Below are 20,846 nucleotides of genomic sequence, written 5' to 3'. Positions count from 1 at the left end.
CTATAGGCTCATGTGGTGTTTATCTCAATTCTGGTTTTCAGTGGGTATCAGACGCATATAAGAGGAGATTCGAAGGAAGCCACAGAAATGTTTAAATATCATAAAAGCATATAATGAAGCAGATAAAGTTCTCCTCATTGGAAAACATGGTATGATTTTGACAATCTTAATGACGATTGACTCAGTTCAATTTAATTTCAATTCGATTGCACAAAAGAGTTATGCAATAAATCCTTGTTGATTAAAATGAAATTCAATTGTTTTCCCCTTTCAAACTTTTCTTAGAGCTGAGAAGGGTTAGACATAGGCTCTGTTGTAGCCATTATTGCAACTTACTGGTTTCAATCAAGTCAGATATCTGGAGAGTGGAGCTGTGTTCCTTTCATTGGGCTATTTGCTTTTCATTACTAGGGAGTTAAAAGTGGAAGGTTAAAGTTGTAGAGAAACTATAAAGCTGAGAAAACCAAAGATACACCTAACTGAAGCATTTGGAAGAAGGAGAAAGGCTTCAGAATTTACTTTGAAGGACCTCATATAATTGACTGTAAAGATAAACCAGTCGCTGTCGAGTTGGCTCCAACTCATGGCGACCTCACGTGTGTCGGAGTAGGACAGGGCCCCATAGGGTTCCCAATGGCTGATTTCTCAGAAATAGATTGCCAGGCCTTTTTTCCAAGGTGCCTCTGGGTGAACTCAAAGTCCAGCCTTTCAGTTAGCAGCTGAGCACGTTAACCCACCCAGGAACTCCTAGTTATTAACATAATGGTGTATAAAGGAGTGAGAAATAATGGAGACTCCAGGCCAGTTTGGTTCTTTGGACAATCAACGTGTGTGTGTGTGCGTGTGTGTGTGTCTGTGTGTTTTGCTTGTGTGTGGTGCACTTAAAAGTGAGAGAGAGAGTGAACAAAAGGGAGGAGAGAAAGAAAGAGTGTGATAGAGCATATGGAGCCTTTGATTTTTGCCTCTTGACCACTGGATATTTGTCTTGAAGCTAACAAGTGAGAGTTATTTTCAAATTTATTGTTGTTATTGTTAAGTACCATCGAGTCCGTTCTGACTCACAGCGTCCCAGGTACAACAGAACTAAACACTGCCCAGTCCTGCGCCATGCTCACAATTGTTGTTATGCTTGAGCCCATCGTTGCAGCCACTGTGTTAATCCATCTCGTTGAGTCTTCCTCTTTTTTGATGACTCTCTACTTTACCAGGCATGATGTCCTTCTCCAGGGACTGGTCCCTCCTGATAACATGTCCAAAGTACACGAGACGAAGTCAAGTCATCCTTGCTTCTAAGGAGCATTCAGGCTGTACTTCTTCCAAGACAGATTTGTTTGTTCTTTTGGCAGTCCATGGTATATTCAGTATTCTTCGCCAACACTATGATTTACGCGTCAATTCTTCTTTGGTCTTCCTTATTCATTGTCTAGCTTTCGCATGCATATAGGCGATTGAAAATGCCAGGCTTAGATCAGGCACACCTTAGTCCTCAGAGTGACACCTCTGCTTTTTAACACTTCAGAGAGGTCTTTTGCAGCAGATTTGCGTGAGTCTTTCGATTTCTTACCTGCAGCTTCTTGGGCGTTGATTGTGGCTCCAAGTAAAATGAAATCCTTGGCAATTTCAGTGTTTTCTCCATTTATCATGATGTTGCTTATTGGTCCACTTGTGAGGATTTTTGTTTTATGTTGAGGTGTGATCCGTACTGAAGGCTGTGGTCTTTGATTTTCATCAGTAAGTGCTTCAAGTCCTCTTTACTTTCAGCAAGCAAGGTAGTTTCATCTGCATATTGCAGGTTATTAATGAGTTGTCCTACATTCCTGATGCCCCGTTCTTCTTCATACAGTCCAGCTTCTCAGATGATTTGCTCAGCATATGTATTGAATAAGTATGGTAGAATGATACAACCCCTACGCACACCTTTCCTGACTTTAAACCATGGAGTATCCCCTTGTTCTGGTCGAATGACTGCCTCTTGGTCTGTGTACAGGTTCCACATGAGCACAATTAAATGTTCTGGTATTCTCATTCTTCACAATGTTATCCATAATTTGTTATGATCCACGCAGTCAAATGCCTTTTCATAGTCAATAAAACACAGATGAACATCTTTCTGGTATTCTCTGCTTTCAGCCAGGATCCATCTGACATCAGCAATGATATCCCTTGTTCCACGTCCTCTTCTGAATCTGGTTTGAATTTCCGGCAGTTCACTGTTGATGTACTGCTGGAACCATTTTTTAATTATCTTCAGTGAAATTTTACTTGTGTGTGATATTAATGATACTGTTCGACAACTTCCACCTTCTGTTGGATCACCTTTCTTTGGAATGGGCACAAATGTGGATTTCTTCTAGTAGGTTAGCCTGGTCTGTCTTGCAAATTTCTTGGGGAATTTCAAGTGTATATTTTATTATTATTTATTTAAATCCGATTACAAGTTCTTTCCAATTGCCCTGTTTCTTTTAGATCATTTTTATCCAGACTTTATTTTTAAAATACATTTCATTGGATTTTAGTAAATTCAACCTGGCATTTATTGAGTACCTACTTAATGCAAAAGATGTTTCTTAGTATATAATGTTTTGGAAAAATATTCTAATAGGCTAATTAGCTCCTCTTGCTAAAGATAACTTCAGTATGTTTACTTCAATGCTTGTGGACATTGAGAAAAGTGGTTACATTATTAGATTGAAAACCATAATTGGAAACAAGTACTGTATTTTTACGAAAATAACCTGTTACACATTTCTTTGCCAACTGAGTCCTCTCCCCATAAGCGTGCTAGGCTAGTTTTTTTTTTTAAAGCAACATGAAAAAGAATTCCATAGAGTGCTTATGAAAATATCTTGGGGATGGTAGGGCACAGTTGGCAAAAAAAAAAAGTATAACACTCGTGTTATCAGTGTAAAAATACAGTGTTTGCCAACAAGAGTGTTCGTATAGCCCAGTCTGGGGCCTGTTGCCTAAACCAGCCATGTAGGCACAACTCTGACCCTTCCCCACCTCCAAGCCAGTCACGCTCCAAGCTCTGTGGGTTCTTCTTCTGCAATATCTCTTCTTCTCTGTACCTCACTCTCCCCATTGTTATTTGCTCGGCTTAGCCCCTTAGTACTTGTCTGGAGCATTGCGATACGCATAATAATCAGTATCTTTTTCACCGTTTTTTTCCTCTAATCCAGGGTTTCTCAGCCTCCAAATGATTGACATTTGGGCTGGATAATTCTTGTTACAAGGAGGTGCCCTGTGCACTGTAGGATGGTTAACAGCATCCCTGGCCTCTACCCTCTAGATGCCAGGAGCAGCCCCCAGTTGTGACAACCAAAAATGTCCCCAGACATTGTCAGATGTCCTCTGGGGACAGTTACCCCGGGTGGAGCCCTGTTGCTCTGATCCATTCTCTGCACTTCTGGTGAAAGAATCTTTCTAAAGTCCATTTCTGATCACGTGCTTCTTTCTTCCTCTTCATTAAAAAACGGAAACAAACAAAAAGGGTTGCCCATGTGTGAGCAGTGATCTTCATAATGGGATGGGTGCAAGACAGCAGGAGGAAAACACTAGAACTTTCAGGAAGTCATTCAGGAAGAAAATATAAGAACTTCCTGTTTGTTTTTAATCATATCCTTTCTAGTATCTAATTTTTATACATAATATGTATAATCAAGCGTATAATATACTGGTAACTGGTATTATAAAGTGTATAGTATACTGTTAGTATAGTATATAATATATATACATTACATAATGCATTAATACACATATATAATGTATATATATTATGTAATGCAAATGTATATGCAATTACACACATACCTTAATATATGTGCATATATCGTATATTAACAATATATATAAAAATCAGTTGCTGTTGAGTCAATTCTGACTTATAATGATCGTATAGGACAGAGCAGAACTACCCCACAGGGTTTCCAAGGCTCTAATCTTTTTGGGAGCAGACTACCACATCTTTCTCCCTTAGAGCGGCTGGTGAGTTTGAACCGCCCACCTTTTGGTTAACAGCTGAGTGCTTAACCACTGCGACACCAGGGCTCCTTAATAATATATATATTAAATATATGTTATTGTTGTTGGATGCCATTGAGTTAATTCTGACTCATAGTGACCCCATGTGACAGAGTAGAACTGGCCCCATAGAGTTTCCTGGGCTGTAATCTTGATGGGAGCAGATCGCCAGGTCTTTCTCCTGCAGAGCCGCTGGGTGGGTGCAAACTGCCAACCTTTCGGTTAGCAGCCTAATGCTTAGTGGTTGTGCCACCAGGGCGCCTTCATTTATAATATAGATAAATACTGGTGTATGTATGTAATTGCATACACATATACATAACTCTATGTACATAGGGTTTCCAGTGAGCACCTGGTGGATTCAGACTACTGACCTTTTGGTTAGCAGCCATAGCTCATAATCACTACGTCACCAAAGTTTCCATGTATTAATACATTATGTATATAATGTATCCCGTAACCCGTTGCCGTCGAGTTGATTCCAACTCATAGCGACCCTAGAGGACAGGGTAGAGCTGCCCCATAGGGTTTCCAAGGAGCAGCTGTTGGATTCGAACTGCCGATCTTTTGGTTAGCAGCTGAGCTCTTAACGACTGCGCCACCAGGGGCCTGTGTACGTATGTACATATACATCATTCTATCTACAGGATAGAGTCCAAACTTCGAAGTGTGCGCCCAGGACTCTAGGTTCAGCTCCCATTCTTCACCTCCAGCACTCAGACCCGTTGGGAGAAGGCACTTTGGAGCTTGCACTGCGCTTCCCCGCTTCAGGGCTTGGCTAATCTCACGGCCTCTCGCCCTCCCCTCCAGGCCGGGACTTTGAAACCCACTGCTGTCCAGTGGATTCCGAGTCATGGCAACCCTATAGGGCAGAACTGAACTGCCCTCATAGGGTGTCCGAGGAACAGCTGATGGACTCGAACTGCCGACCTTTGGGTTAGCAGTTGAGTTCTTGACCAGCAGGGCTCTGGGACATCCAAGTCCATCTCGAATGCCCTCTTCCCTTTGAATCATTTCCACCCCTGGCGCAGCCATCATTTCTTCCCAGAGGCTCCTGTGGCCCTTCGCGCACACACCGCCCCTCCACTGGGGAACTCAGACTGCGTCGTCACTGTTGTTTACAGATGCGCGTTTCTGGCTACAGTGAGAGGTGCTGTGGGCTGGGGTCACCTCGCAGTCTGCAGTGTGTTCGCAGTGTGGAAGCTGGGGCTGGCACAGAGTCACCCCTCGATGTCGTTGCTGAAGAAAGCAATTCAGAGGAAGCAAAGCTTGACGGTTTCTCATAGCTATTCAATGGCTGTATAGTCTTTTTTTTTTTTAAATAATATTTTACTGTGTTTTCGGTGAAAGTTTACACAGCACATTATGTTCCCGTTTAACAATGACTACACCGATTGTTCAGAGACATTGGTTGCATTTTTCACCACGTGTTAACATTGTCCTCAGTCCCTTCGGGGTATTTCTCTTCCAGTATTCTGGTTTCCCGGGCCCCGTATCTTTCCATCTTTGCTGTAGAGTAACAGTGGAGCATTTGGATAATGCCTATGTATTCTTGCAATCACAGACCCATCCATAAACTCAGTATGAATGGAGACAGTCGTTTTCTACTTCAGACCTTTTGTCTCACAGGCAGATGGTAGACCAGTTGGCCTCTAAAATACATTGACCTAAAATTGACATTCTAAAGGGAGTTTATCACATTAGCCATGTAAATCCATGAGCCACAAATCATGCTGTTTGCAAAGCTGACGCCAAGTGTTTGACCCAATGCCCTTACAGCACTGCTGTGTGAATGACCCATGATCAGCGTGTCCACGGCCTGTGCCAAATATAGTCGCCCATCCACTCGTGTCTCCTATGAAACAGTGAGGAATATGTCAGTCATTCTATAAACCAAATATCACACTACATAACAGAAGTATAAACAGTATAATAATCAAATAAATTTTAAAATTTGTTTAAGAAATAGAATGATTTGATAGTTCAAATCTACCAGCCACTCCTTGGAAGCCCTGTGGGGCAGTTCTGCTTTGTCCTATAGGGTCACTACCAGTCGGAATCGACTCGACGGCAACAAGTAAGCTTAAATATATCAGCTAGGCACGTTCTGGAAGTTTACCCTTTTTCACAATTGCAAATATTTCGAAGGTACCAATACCGCTTGCCCTAGAGTCAATTCCAACCTCGTGTCAGAGGAGAATTGTGCTCCACAGGGTTATCAGTGACTGATTTTTCAGAAGTAGATTGCCAGGACTTTCTTCCAAGGCATCTCTAGATGGACTCAAATCTTTATCCTTTTAGTTGGCAGCTGAGTGCATTAACTGTTTGTACCACCCAGGGACTCCTATTCCAAATGTATCATAAAATATACAATGCAAAGATATCATTATTATACACGAATAGATTTGTCTTGACAAACGTCACCTATGTCTAATACTGACCTTTTTAGGATTTGATCTTACTTTTGAGAACCTCAGAAGAAAATCTAATCTGAATTTTATTTTTGTCATACACATACACTGCCATGCCATTGATAGATGTAATGAGTTCTGTTAAAATTTGTCACCTGACCTTTTTAATAAAGCAAAAAACCAAGTTCTTTTAATAAAGGCTGTCTTGTCCTGTTCAGAGAAATACGCCTGCCTCAGTTTGTCAGAGAATATAATCTGCTTATTTCCCCAGTTTCCCTGTCTTCTTGGTGATAAATCGTATTTTTTAAAAAAGGCTCGATTTTGAAGTAATGTTACCTTAGCATGTGATATTAAAATTATAAGTTACCAATTATGATGTGTGATATTGAAGCCCATACAAATAAAAAAGTAAGTTAAAAAATTACCAACAGGCCCTTTTGGTCCTTGCAGTCTTTAACCTGTTTTTATTTCTTATTAATATACTCAATAGTTTCTTCCATGGTTTTACAACGAGGCTTTTAATTGTGTTACAAGTAGTCCCTGACTTATGATCTATTTGAATTACTTCAAACCACACTTACAACCAGTGTTTTTTTTTTTTTTTGTACATCTTATTGTTAGTAATACCACATACAATGTTGCAGCACATAATTTGCGGATGTTATCATTCTCAGATGTTCACTCACAGATGTTCGAAGATCAGATTTATAAAGATACTGATAATAAAAGGCAATAATAATGAAAACTAAAAAGCAAAACATAAGTATTCGACTTAACATCAGAACTGACTTAACAACGGAGTTGTGGGACGGAACCCCATCATAAGTCGGGGACTACCTGTATAAACTCCCTTATGTGCATTATGTAATTAGGGCTGAGAACACCCTTGTGAGGTAGATGGACACCCATGGTCTCTAATTCCTTTACAAAGAAGAGGAAAGGCCAAGAATTTGAGAGACTTGCCCATTGGAATCCAGAGGACTGCCCTATCACTGAGCATAGATTGAGCGCCTGCTGAATACTCTGATGTTCTAGGCCCTGGTGACCCCCAAACAAATGAGAGCCAAGGCCTCTTCTCAAGGAGCTCACGTCTAGTGAGAGAAATACAGCGAGAAGACAACAGCCAGGCGTATAGTCAGGGCGGTCATCCAGATGCGCCCAGGGAGCTAGGGCGACAGAGAGGAGGGGCTGGTCCTAGCCTGCATGGGGAAGGGTGTCTCAGGGAGCCCTCTGGAGGAAGTGACACCTAAACTGCATCCCAAGGACCAGCCGGAGTGACCCACAGGAAGTGAGGGCAGAAGTCTCTGTGAGCCCCCTAGAGCAGGACAGCTGATGCCGGTGACAGATGCCAGCTTTCCTGGGTTCGTTGCTGCATCTTGATTGAGAACTGGGCAGTGCTGAAGAAGGGGCAGCTCTGTATGGCTGAAAACGTGAGATTCTTTCAGATTAAGAAGACCTGGCATCTAGTGGCTATTCTGTGACTAACTGGTCCCAGGACACGCCAACTTCTCTTGGAATCCGTTTCCTCCAGAGAAAAACAGCCAGGTCAGATTAGACTGTATATAACTTAACCTAAGCAGTTGCTATCTAGTCAACTGACTCATAGCGAGTCCATGTGTGTAGAACTGTGCTCCATAGGGTTTTCAATGGCTGATTTTTTTCAGAAGGAGATCACCAGGCCTTTCTTCCAAGTCACACCTGGGTGGACTTGAACCTCCAACCTTTCAGTTAGCAGGCAAGGGTATTAACTGTTTGCACCACCCAAGGGCTCCCATACCATATATGCAGCCCCAGTGTTCAGACTAAAATGGTCTGTGAGAGCCTACGTGATCGGGCCTCTGCTTACCCCTTCACCTTCTGTTTATCTCCTTGTCCACTCTGCTCAAGCCTCTCCGGCCGTTCTGTCTCTCAGAGACACCGTCTTGTTCCCTGCGGCCTCAGCGCCTCTGCACTTGCTGTTTCCTTTGCTTGGAACATGGTTCCTCCCAATATTTCATGGCTGTTTAATTTTTTTCATTTAGTTCTTGATTCAAATGTTATCATCTTGTGGGGGGCTTTTTCTGGTTGTATCTTTAAAGTAACCCCTCGCCACAAGTCACTTTCTATTCCATTATCTTGTTTTTGTTTGCTTTTTGCTTCACAGCACTTACCTTGTCTGAAATTACTTGTTTGTCTACAAGTTTACTGTCCCTCCTGCTCGCATTGTCCACGTGAACCCCACGACGGAAACGGCCTCGTCTCCCTGGAACCCGCCTTGTTCCAGTGAACTAGAGAGCACCCAGCACAGAGCGGGCACTCAATGTTTGTCTCTTAAATGAATTAATGTGCCCATCTGCACATGATCGATTTTCTTGCAGTTGAGTCAAATTACCAGCCATTAGAGATAGGTAAGGAGCCCTCGTGGCTCAATGTTAAGCTCTCAGCTGCTAACCGAAAGGTCAGCAGTTCAAACCTACCCAGCAGCTCTGAAGAAGAAAGACCTGTCCATCTGCTTCCATGAAGATTACAGTCAACAAAATTCTATGGGATAGTTCTACTCTGTCACATGGGGTTACTATGAGTCAGAGTCCACTCAACAGCACCCAGCAAAAACAGGAGTATATAGAAAGCCATTTAAAATTAAAATATGGGTATCCCCATAATTTTAAAATATAATTTCTAAAATACAGCACTTTACAAAAACCAAACCCATTGCCGTTGAGTTGATTCCCACTCATAGTGAGCCTATAGGACAGAGCAGAACTGCCGGATAGGGTTTCCAGGGCAGCTGGTGGATTCGAACTGCCAGCCTTTTGGTAAGCAGCCAAGATCTTAACCACTGCTCCACCAGGGCTCATTTTTCAGTAACATATTTCTGCTTTAAACAACTTTTATACATGAAACTCAGGGGACCTGGGGGCACAATGACTAAGCACTTGGCTGCTAACTGAGAGGTCGGCAGTGCAAACCCACCCAGCAGCTCTGAGGAAGAAAGACCTGACCATCTGCTTCCATAAAGATTACAGCCAACAAAATTCTATAGGATAGTTCTGCTCTGTCACATGGGGTCGCTATCAGTTGGAATCTACTGGACAGCAGCCAATAACAACAGGAGGTAGGTATAACAACAAAAAACAAATACAGAAAAAACCAAAAGCTATTGCTGTGAAGTTGATTCCAGCTCACAGCGACCCTACAGGACAGAGTAGAACTGCCCCATAGAGTTTCCAAGGAGCGGCTGGTGGATTTGAACTGTTGACTTTTTGTTTAGCAGCCAAGCTCTTAACCACTGCACCAACAGGGCTCTGGAGGTAGGTATAGGAAGGCATTTAAAATTAAAATATGGATATCCAAATAATTATTAAAATATAGTATTAAAGCTTCTAAAATATAATATTTTACAATAATATATTTCTGCTTTAAACAACCTCTATACATGAAACTCAGGAGTCCTGGTGGTGCAGGGGCGAAGTGCTCGGCTACTAACCAAAAGGTCGGTGGTTCAAACCCACCCAGCGGCTCCCCGGGAGAAAGACCTGGCGATCTGCTCCCTTAAATGTTACAACCTAGGGAACTCTATGGGGCAGTTCTGCTGTATCACAGGGGGTTGCCATGAGCTGAAATTGACTTGAAGACACCCAGCAACAACATGTATGAAATCGCAGATAATTGTCACAAGTACATTGCAGAACAGTTGTTTGTGTTACAGAAGAATTCCCTGTAGAATAATGAATCACGTCTTCTAGTTCATTACAATTATTATTTGATTCACCCACGGTTTTAGGGCGTTCGTAGGTGAGGTACGTATATGGAGCTGAACGGGGAGACTCACCACAGTTCTCCTCGTCAGCGCTGTTTCCACAGTCGTTTACGCCATCGCAGTGAAAAGCAGAGGGCAAGCACTTGGTCAGATTCCCACAGGGAAAATAGCCTTTTTGGCACGAAGGAGCGCCTGTACTGCCTTCAGTCAGCGTGAACTCTGTACAACAGAGCGGAAAAAATCGTATGTAATGGAAGTCAGCTCTTCTTATATTATGCTGTTTAATTTCCACAAGAACTTTATGAATTGAGTTAGTCTTTGTTTGTTTTTCTTACAGCATTAAAAAATATGTAACGTAGCATCTGCCAGTTGGACAGTCTTTCATGTGTACAGTTCAGTGACGCTGATCCCGCTTAGCAGACTGTGCAACCATCACCACTCTCCCTTTGCCAATATTCCACCACCGTTACAGAAACTCAGTGCGGTGCTAGTCTTAATGCACATTTTCTTTGAATAATTTTCTTAATTATAACATTTTAAACAATCATGCAAAAGGTTAAGCGCTCAACTATTAGCCAAAAGTTTGGTGTTTTGAACCCACCCAGAGGCACCTCGGAAGACAGGCCTGGCGAACCACTCCGGAAAGGTCACCAGCCTTGAAAACTCTATGGAGCCTTTCCACCCCACACACATGGGGTCACCGTGAATCAAAGTAGACTCGACAACAACTAACAACAACAATAACATCATACTTATTGGTCCTCGGGCGGTGCAAATGGTTTGTTCTTGGCTACTAACCTAAAGGTTGTCAGTTCAAATTACCCAGTGGCTCCAAGGGAAAAAAGACCTGGTGATCTGTTCATGTAAAGATTACAGCCAATACAATTCCATGGGGCAGTTCTACTCTGTCACATGGGGTCGCCATGTGTTGGAATTGGCTTGATGGCAATAGGTTTAGGTTTTGTTTTTTTTCTTAAAATCATACCTGAATGACCTATACCAAGAATGGAATGAAGGCACTTTTGAACTCACTTCAGGAAGGTAATAGTATACAAAACCAAGGGTATTACCCTACTCTGGAAATCAAGAGGTAGAACCAAGAGCTAACAGGATCAAATAGACGAATTTATTTACTTACTTATTATTGATGAGAAGGATTTGAGGTGACTTACAGTAAAACACATATGCAAAAGGACAGTTTATAACCAAGTCTAGTTAGAGGGCCGTCCAGAATCACATTAGAATGTATCGTTGTTAGATGCTGTCAAGGCAGTTCCAACGCATAACGACCCTGTGTATAACAGAACGAAGCGTCGCTGGGTCCTTCGCCCTCCTCGCAATAGTAGGCATGTTTGAGCCTATTGTTGTAGCCGATAACAATCACAGTCAATCCATAATCCTCAAAAGACTCCATTGCCATTGAGTCGATTCTGGCTCATAGCTACCTAACACTCATTGAACTTACAGGGTGACAGGCACTTCGCACGATGGTTTATCTCAGTTCATTCTTTTTTTTTTTTTGAAGACTGCATTAGGGAACTTTATTTGCGATATATAATAAAAGGTTAATGGATTTAAAAGATAAGATCTTAACTGTGGGGATATATGCCATTTAAACATGGCTGCACTATTGACAACTGCAGCCCCCACAGGCCTCTATGCTGCACAGCATGTTGAGACTTGTCTCCAACATGTCGAGACTTGTCCGGATGTGTTTTCCCAAACCTATTGTCCCTTTACTGATTGACTTGTTTACCTGAATTCCTTCTCCCTTGCCCGCACCCAAAGCCCATTGTTTTGTTAATTGCCTTATTGATTGCTGTATTGACTATAAAATAAACTCCTGGGACTGAAGTGGGGGTCGACTCCTCAGAGTGACCCTCCTGGCCCCACTTCTCTGTAAGAGTTGTGCAGTTGGTTACTGTCTTCACTGTCCCGATTACCGTCGCCGCTGCGACACTTAACAATAAAAATATGAGCACTTTAGTAGAAGAAGTGAAGGGCGTGAACAAAGTGTCCATAAAAAATAATTCTCCATTAAACTTATGACAAGAAGTTCATTGTTACTTCTTTAACAAACCTTTGGCACAAGTGATATTATCCTTCACGTTTCAGGCTTGTTGTTGTTAGTAACAGAGGTCTGGTGGTGCGGTGATTAAAGCTCTGGGCTGTTAACCGAAAGGTCGGTGGTTCAAATCCACCAGCCCCTCCAAGAGAGAAAGATGTGACAGTCTGCGTCAGTAAAGGTTACAGCCTTGGAAACCTATGGGGCAGTTCTACTGTGTCCTATTGGGTCACTATGAGTCGGAATCGATTCGACGGCAGTGGGTTTAGTTTGGGTTTGGGTTTGTTAGTTGCTGTCGAGTCATTTCCAACTCACGGTGATCTTAGGTACAACAGAACAAAACATTGCCCAGCCCTGCGCCATCGTCATGATTGTTGGTATGCTCCAGTCCATCGCTGCGGCTATTACGTAGTGCCTTCCAACCGAGGAGGCGCATCTTCCAGCACTGTATCAGACAATATTCCGTTGTGATCCATAGGGTTTTCTTTGGCTAATTTTTGGAAGTAGATTGTCAAGCCCTTCTTCCTAGTCTTAGTCTGGAAGCTCCACTGAAACCTGTCCACCATGGATGACTCTGCTGGTATTTGAAATACTGGTGGCATAGCTTCCAGCATCACAGCAATACACGAGCCACCACAGTAGGACAGACTGACAGATGGGTGGGGGGTTTCAGGGTTGTCATTGCTAGTTGCCCTCAAGTTGATTGAGACTCATGGTGACTCATGTGTGCAGAGTAGAACTGCTCCATGGTGTTTTCAAGGCTGTCAACTTTCAGAACCAAATCGCCAGGCCTGTCTTCCCAGGCGCCTCTGGGTGGGTTCAAACCGCAAACCTTCTGGTTAAGAGGTTGAGCGATTAACTGTTTGCAGCACCCAGGGTAGCTTTCAGTCATTCATCTGGAAAGCCACACAGGGCAGATTTGAATGGTCTCTTTGACCCTAGAGCCCCACTCTTAGTCATTATGCTGTGAGGGTATCAATTGAATCTTCATCTCAAGGAACATGTTATTGTTGTTGGTAGATGCCACTGAGTTGATTCCGACACATAGCAACCCTACAGGACAGAGTAGAGCTGCCCCATACGGTTTCCTAGGCTGTAATCTTTACGGAAGCGGATCACCAGGTCTTTCTTCTGTGGAGTGGCTGGTAGGTTCAAACCACTGACCTTTGGGTTAGCAGCTGAGAGCTCAACAACTGTGCTACCAGAGCTCCTTTTAAGAAATACAAGGATTTATAAGGTTTCTGTATGAGGACTAATTAAAAAGAGTCCTCTTGTGCAGGAGATATTATAGGAGACCAGTGAGAGTTGAACAGTTGAATGTTGATTGAATGACTGCTCAAAGGAAATAAAATGAACATTTACAAAATTTTTATATCTGTGGAAAGAATGGCCACATTCTTGTTGTTGTGTGCCATCAAGTCAATTCCGGCTCATAACAACCTTATGTGACAGAGCAGAACTGCCCCATTGGGTTCCCCAGGCTGTGATCTTTACGGAAGAATGACCACACATTGGTTCAAAAATCTCAGAAATTTAGATGTAAGAGAAGTTGTTTCCATTTTGAGAGAGTACTTTTTAGAAAACAAAGACGTGTTCTTCGTAAACTTTCTAGTGAAATTGTGGAGGTCATGTATTTTTTAAAAGGCAGTTCAAGTGGAAACTTCACATAAAACGATTTAAGCAGCGTGTAGACATGACATCATGACTCATTGAAGGGAGTAACGGAAGCTGGCAAGGTGTTCCCAGCCAGGCCCTGGGAAGTCGGCATCATGGGCGGGAATGTCTTGGATTGGCGGGATGGATGATGCTTTTGAAAGCAGCCAAAGGATAGGGACCACACTTCTGTGGAGCATCTACTTTGTACTTGGAGTCTCTTTTTTATCTCATTTCATCTTCATAGCAGCTCTGCACGACTGATATTTCCTCATCTTCAGCTAAAGATGAGAAAATGAAAATGGAGAATATTAGGGCACTTCCATAGGGTCACTATGAGTCCAAATCGACTCGATGGCAAGGGGGTTTTGGGTTTGGGCTACTCTGGTCTTAGGAGCCCCTGGGTGGAGCTAACAGTTAAGCAGTTGGCTACTAACGAAACGGTTGGAAGTTGGAATCCACCCAGAGGCACCTCAGAAGAAAGTCCTGGTGATCTACTGCCAAAAGGTCACAACCATCGAAAACCCTGTGAAGCACAGTTCTGCTCTGAAGCATGCAGGATTGCCATGAGTCAGGGTCAACTAGATGGCAGTTGGTTTGGTTTTTGGTGTTACTCTGGTTCTTGGGAAAATGTCCTTGCGAGGTCTGAGTCCTCCTAGCAAACACCACCTTATACTGAGGTGTCCTCCACCAGAGCGGTCACCAGACTGTTTTCCCGAAGTAGGTGAAGCCTATTGGCTCTCAGTTACGATGCCATTTGTCCAAGGGCAGGGGTTTGAGTTCAGGCACTGGTGTTATGTCTGAATACAAGGGCATGCCAAGCTTTAGTGATCACATTAAGGAGGATGAGTGGATTATTTGTGCTTTTGTGTCTAGTTGTTAACCCTGGACACCCAGCAAGCCCGTAAAAGCAGAGCGTCCGGCCCTCTCTTGGGGGCAGACAGATACAACAGTGCATACCCTCCCCTGAGGTGTCTGCTGTGTCTGCTGGGCCTTCCCTGACCTAAGGAGGCCGACCCAGAGGGTCACCCTAGGATCCTTTTCTACCCACTGTTTTTGCTATTGGTGGTGGTGTGGTAACTATGTATGTAACAAATCATTTGCCATTTCAACTTTTTTTTACATATACAATTCAGTGACATTCATTACGTTCACCATGTTGTTCAACCATCACCACTGTCCATTTCTAAACTTTTCCATCACCCATAACCAAAGCTCAGTGTCCCCCAAGGAATGAGTCTTCCTCTCCCCCCTCCCACTCATCCCTAGTTATCACTAATACACTTTGATCTCTGCACACTTGCTTATTCCGGATGTTTCCTGTAGGTAAGACTACACCAAGGAGCCCTGGTGGCACAATGGTGAAGTGCTAGACTGCCTGTTCTAACCCACTCAGTGGCTCCACAGTAGAAAGACCTGGTGATCTGCTTCTGTAAAGATTATAGCCCAGGAAATGAAACCCTATGGGGCAGGTCTACTCTGTCTATAGGGTCATTATGGTCGGAATCAACTCGATGACAACGGTTTGGTTTTTTGGTTATGTAGAACAGGGTAGAGGCTCAATACGTTTATTTAAATTGGGGGAAAAAATGAGAATTTCAAATCGCCAATGTCAACCTCGCAAGTGATGGATTTTGGCCTCACGTTTCCCTTGGCTGGGTCACACACTGTACCCTGAATGCCATGGCTGGGACGTAAGGATATTCTCTTCCAAAAACTCTCTCTTCTAAAAGGCCTGGAAATCTACTTCTGAAAACTCAGCCACTGAAACCCTACGGAGAAGAGTTCTACTCTGTACACATGGGGTCACCATGAGCTGGAGCTGACTCAACGGCAACTGGTAATGGCAACTTGTAAACCGCCTAAACTTCACCTGTAGGGATGCATTCTTTTCAGTTACAATCTTCTCTTTTAGTATTTAAATGCCTATCTTGGTCCGCATGGATTTGAGAGGCTGTCTTCTTCCTAAAACCTGCCTGACAACAGTGAGCTCAGAGAATAAACACGATGGTGGGTGAAAGGAGGAAGAACATGGAAAGGGCGACTGTAAAGGGGCAGGACGAAGCCTGATGAACTTGGCGTGGAAACGTGCAGATGGGGAAATCCTTCTTCCCTTTGCCCCCTCTCTCCCTCTCTTCTAATTCTTCTCTCATTCATAGACTCCTCTGTCTAAAAGAACTTTCTCTGGCTATTCTTCCTTTGTGTGGACCCACCCAGTTAACCTGGGTCTTTTCTCCTGCGGAGCCGCTGGATGGGTTCAAACCACCAACCATTCAGTTAGCAACCAACGGTTAATCTTTGTGCCACCAGGGCTCCTTCCTCTTCGTCCTGATTCTCCCCATTTCTAATCCTATCTGGATACAAATTCATCTGCTCCCAAGACTGCTGCCTGTGGTTGGGCAGAAAGGACCCTTCCCCACCACCCTCTCACTCTTCAACTCTCAGCATTCAGTCTTGGCCCAAAATTCTTCTCACCAGCATCCTAACACCTCTATGGTACAAAATCCGACAGGTGTTTTATCCTCCTTGTCTGACTGGATTCTCTGCAGCGTGCGATGCCACCCATCCCTCTCCCAGCTTGGAAGCTTCCTTCCCTGGGTTTTGGGATGCCTCACTGTTTGCCTCCTTCTCCAGATCCCCCCTCTCCTTTTCTTTTTAACTTCCTTAAGGTCTTGGCTCCTTTTCCTTGGTCAATTCCCTGATGTATTAGGTCAGTGGTTTCCAGGTTTTTGTATTTCTCAGGCCAATGGAATCAGGGAAAGAATTCCAAGGGACCAGCAAAGAGATGCTAACTCTTTTGTTAGTCATATTAGGATGTTAAAAAAAAACCCTCTAAATTACCATATATTGTAATAATCATTGATTATAATATAATAATCAGTGATTATTATAATACATGGTAATTTGGGGTTAAAAAAATTTTTTTTTTTTAATGACAGCCTAGGAAACCCTATGGGGCAGTTCTACTTGGTCCTACAGTGTCACTATGAGTCGGAATCGACTCAACGGCAGTGGGTTGGTGGTGGTGGGTTTCCAAGTTTTTATATTTGTCAGACCAATAAAATCAGTGAAAGAATTCAGAGGGACCCGCAAAGAGATTTTTTGTTAGTCATATTAGGATATTTAAAAAAAAAACAACTAAATTACCATATAATAATCATTGATTATAATAATCAGTGGTTATTATACTATATGGTAATTATTGTAACGTATGGTAATTTGTGTGTGTGTATGTGTGTGTGTGTGTGTGTGTGTGCGTGTGTGTGTCTTTCAAAATTGCAGCCTAAGAAACTCTATGGGGCAGTTCTCGGTCCTGTAGGGTCGCTGTGAGTTGAAATTGACTCGATGGCAGTGGCTAGTGGTGGGTTTCCAAGTTTTTGTATTTCTAAACACCAATAAAATCAGTGAAAGAATTCAGAGGGAACTGCAAAGAGATGCTAACTCTTTTGTTAGTCGTGTTGGGATTTAAAAAAAAAACTAAGTTACCATATATTATAATAGTCATTGATTAATCACAATATTGATTAATTATAAATTAATTGATTAATTATAATAACCAATGATTATTATAATATATGGTGATTATATTATAAATTATATTATAATACATGGTAATTATGTTTCTTTTTTAAAAAAATTACAGCCTAGGAAACTCAAGGGGGTATTTCTACTCTGTCACCTGGGGTCACTGCGAGTAGAAAATCAGCTCAGCGACACACAACAACGATAACACCGATTTATTAGAAAAATAGTGTTCTGTTGTTAGAAATTAGAGAGGACGTACGCAGAGAAGAAAAGCCAGCCCTTTAAAAGGAATGCGTTTCACTTTACAGAAAACTAACGTCTTTCTCCTCCCGGGCTGGTGAAGGTTTCGCTGCTGACAGCAATGGCTGGAACGAGTGTTTGGAACGGTGTGTGAGAACGTGGAATCTGGCGGTGGTGCGAGAATTCCCGTGGGAGGTTAGACCTCAGTTCTGTATCTCACAACTGTTTTGTCCCAGCCTCTCACTTGTCTTTCACTTTGCCTATGACCGCGGCTCCAGAGATGAAAAAATCAGACTCTGACTTTAAAATAACTACGCAATCGAAAAACAAGATAACTTCCTGGTTTTAATTAAGAGATCTACAAAAAGTCAGGAGCCCTGGTGGCGCAACAGTTAAGCGCCCAGCTGCTAACTGAAGGATTGGTGGTTCGAACTCACCAGCGGCTCCATGGGAGAAAACAGCTGGCTATCCGCTTCGGTAAAGATTTACAGCCTTGGAAACCCTATGGGGCAGTTCTGCTCTGTCCTCGAGGGTCACTAGGGTCGCTACGAGTCGAAATCGACTCCAGGGCATACAGCAGGGTTATTGGAAGGGAAAAAATAAAGCAGTCATTCATCACTCATGAGTGATATGATTGTGAACATAAAAAATCCAAGAGAGTTTACAGAGAAGTTATTAGAATGAGTGAGTTTAACAAGCTTACTGTAAATCAATTGTATTTCTCTCAGCAACAGACAATTAGAAAATAAAATGTTTAAAAAGCTTAAGAGTGTCTCATATCTAGGAATATATCTCAAATGTGCAAAATGTTTATGCAAAGTGTGTAAAATTATTGAGAGACATAAAGAGCTAAATAAATGGAAAATTTAATATTTTAAAGAAGTTCATTCTTCCCTCAAATTGCTCTATAGACTCAAAGCAATACCAGTAAAAAAAATCCCATCAGTGTGCATGTTTGTGTGTGTGTGAACGTGTGTATGAGTGTGTGTAAGTATAACTCTGTGTGTGTGAGTGTGTATGTGTGTATGTCTATGGGTACGTGCATGTATGAGTTTGTGTGTGTATGCATGTGTATGAGTGTATGTATGGGTGTGTAAGAGTGTGTGTATGTGTATGGGTGTGTGTCTGTATGAGTGTGTATGCATGTGTATTAGTGTGTATGGGTGTGTGTAAGACTGTGTCTGGGTGTGTGTATGTATGAGTGTGTATGTGTGTGTGTATGAGTGTATATGTGTGTGTATGTGTATGGGTGTGCATATGTATGAGTGTGTATGATTGTAACAGTGTGTGTGTGTATGAGTGTGTGTGTGTGTGTGTGTGTAGGAATGGATAAGCTGAATGTAAAAGGCATGTGGTAATACAAAAATACAAGAAGAGCGCAGACACTCCTGAGGAAGGCAACAAGGGCAAGAAGACTAGTTATTTGTATATCAAGACGTATTTAAAAGCTGCAATAATTAAAACAGTATGATATTAGTGCCAAGATTAAAAAAAAAAACAATGAAACAGAATAGAAAACTTGTAAAAAGACAAACACACAAATGAACATTTGATTTATTATCAATGACACGGCAGGGGGCGGGGGGAGGCAGTCGGTTCTACAGGGAGTATAAATCTAAATGTTGTTGTTGTTGTATGCCGTCAGGTCGATTCCAACTCATAGCGACCCTATAGGACGGAGCAGAGCTGCCCCGTAGGGTTTCTTAGTCTGCAGATAGCCAGGTCTTTTTCTCCCACAGAGTGGCTGGTAAGTTCAAACTGCCAACCTTTCAGTTAGCAGCCGAGCACTTAACTATTGTGCCACCAGGGCTCCTTATAGATCTAAGTATGAGAGTTAAAACAGTAACATATCTGGAAGATAATATAGCAGAAAACGTTATGACTTTGGGGTGGAGGCTTTAAGGATTAACAAAAAGCACTAACCATAAGGAAAAGATTGCTACATTTGACTATCATAAAATTAAGAGATTCTCTTTAAAAAAACAAAAACAAAAAGTCACCACCATTAACAGAATGTTAAAAGCAGCCCTCGTGGCACAACGGTTAAGTTGTTCGAACCTACCCAGTAGATCCTCCAGAGAAAGATCTGGCGATCTTCTCCCATAAAGATTACAGGCTAGAAACCCTGTGGGGCAGTTCTGCTCTGCCACCTGGGGCCTCTATGAGTCCGAGTCGACTCCATGGCACCCATCAACAAAAGACAGTATGAAGGCAAGCTGCAGAGTAGAAGATATTTGCAAAGGACTTGTATCCAGAATATATATCTGCATCGTCTACAAATCAATAAGGAACTGATGAAGAGTAAGTAGAAAATGGGCAAGAGACTTGAATAGATACTACACAAGAGGGCATCCAAATGGCCAATAAACATCTGAAATGGCAGTAAATCTAATTAGTAATCAGGAACATGCAAATCAAAGCCACAATGATCTATCAGTGCAGACTGCCAGAATGACTATAATTGAAACAACCAACCAAACTGACGATTCACTATTTGGTGGGGAGATGAAGCTCTGTGAACTCTGATACACTGGTAGGGACATTGATCTGCACAATTGCTTTGGGAAACAGTCTGTCCTTTTGTGCTAAACTAGAAGCTCTGCAATCCCTGTAAGTCAGCAATTTTACTTCTAGGTATTTGCCCGTAGAAATACATGCACATGTACCCCAAGAGACTCGATAAGAATATTCATAAAAGCATTATTCTTCATAGCCTGGAACTGGAAACAATCCAAATATCCTTCAAAAATAAGTTAGATTAAAAATCGTGACGTATTCATCAATGGCATACTATGTGACATAATTCCTCAGTGGCGTACTATGTGATGTATTCCTCAATGGTGTACTATGTGACCTATTCATCAATGGCATACTATGTGATGTATTCCTCAGTGGCGTACTATGTGACCTATTCATCAATGGCGTACTTTGTGACGTATTCCTCAATGGCGTACTATGTGACGTACTCCTCAATGGCGTACTATGTGACCTATTCATCAGTGGCGTACTATGTGACCTATTCATCAATGGCGTACTATGTGACCTATTCATCAATGGCGTACTATGTGACCTATTCATCAATGGCGTACTTTGTGACATATTCCTCAGTGGCGTACTATGTGATGTATTCATCAGTGGCGTAATATGTGACCTATTCCTCAATGGCGTACTATGTGATGTATTCATCAATGGC

At 42.4% G+C, this 20,846-nt stretch overlaps 1 protein-coding gene across 1 annotated transcript in view; it reads right to left on the bottom strand.

Moving 5' to 3' along the window:
- RXFP2 (relaxin family peptide receptor 2) overlaps positions 1-20,846 on the bottom strand; it is a 74,226-nt gene that overhangs the window by 47,717 nt on the left and 5,663 nt on the right. Inside the window, 2 exon segments of the mRNA XM_004386033.1 lie at positions 5,798-5,875; positions 10,243-10,389. Coding sequence (XP_004386090.1) covers positions 5,798-5,875; positions 10,243-10,389 — 225 coding nt within the window.

The sequence above is a fragment of the Trichechus manatus genome, unplaced genomic scaffold, assembly GCF_000243295.1.
Source record: "Trichechus manatus latirostris isolate Lorelei unplaced genomic scaffold, TriManLat1.0 scaffold00153, whole genome shotgun sequence".
NCBI classification, from domain to species: domain Eukaryota; kingdom Metazoa; phylum Chordata; class Mammalia; order Sirenia; family Trichechidae; genus Trichechus; species Trichechus manatus.
Note: the sequence above shows the minus strand (reverse complement) of the source record. Positions and strands in the feature narration are given on the sequence as shown.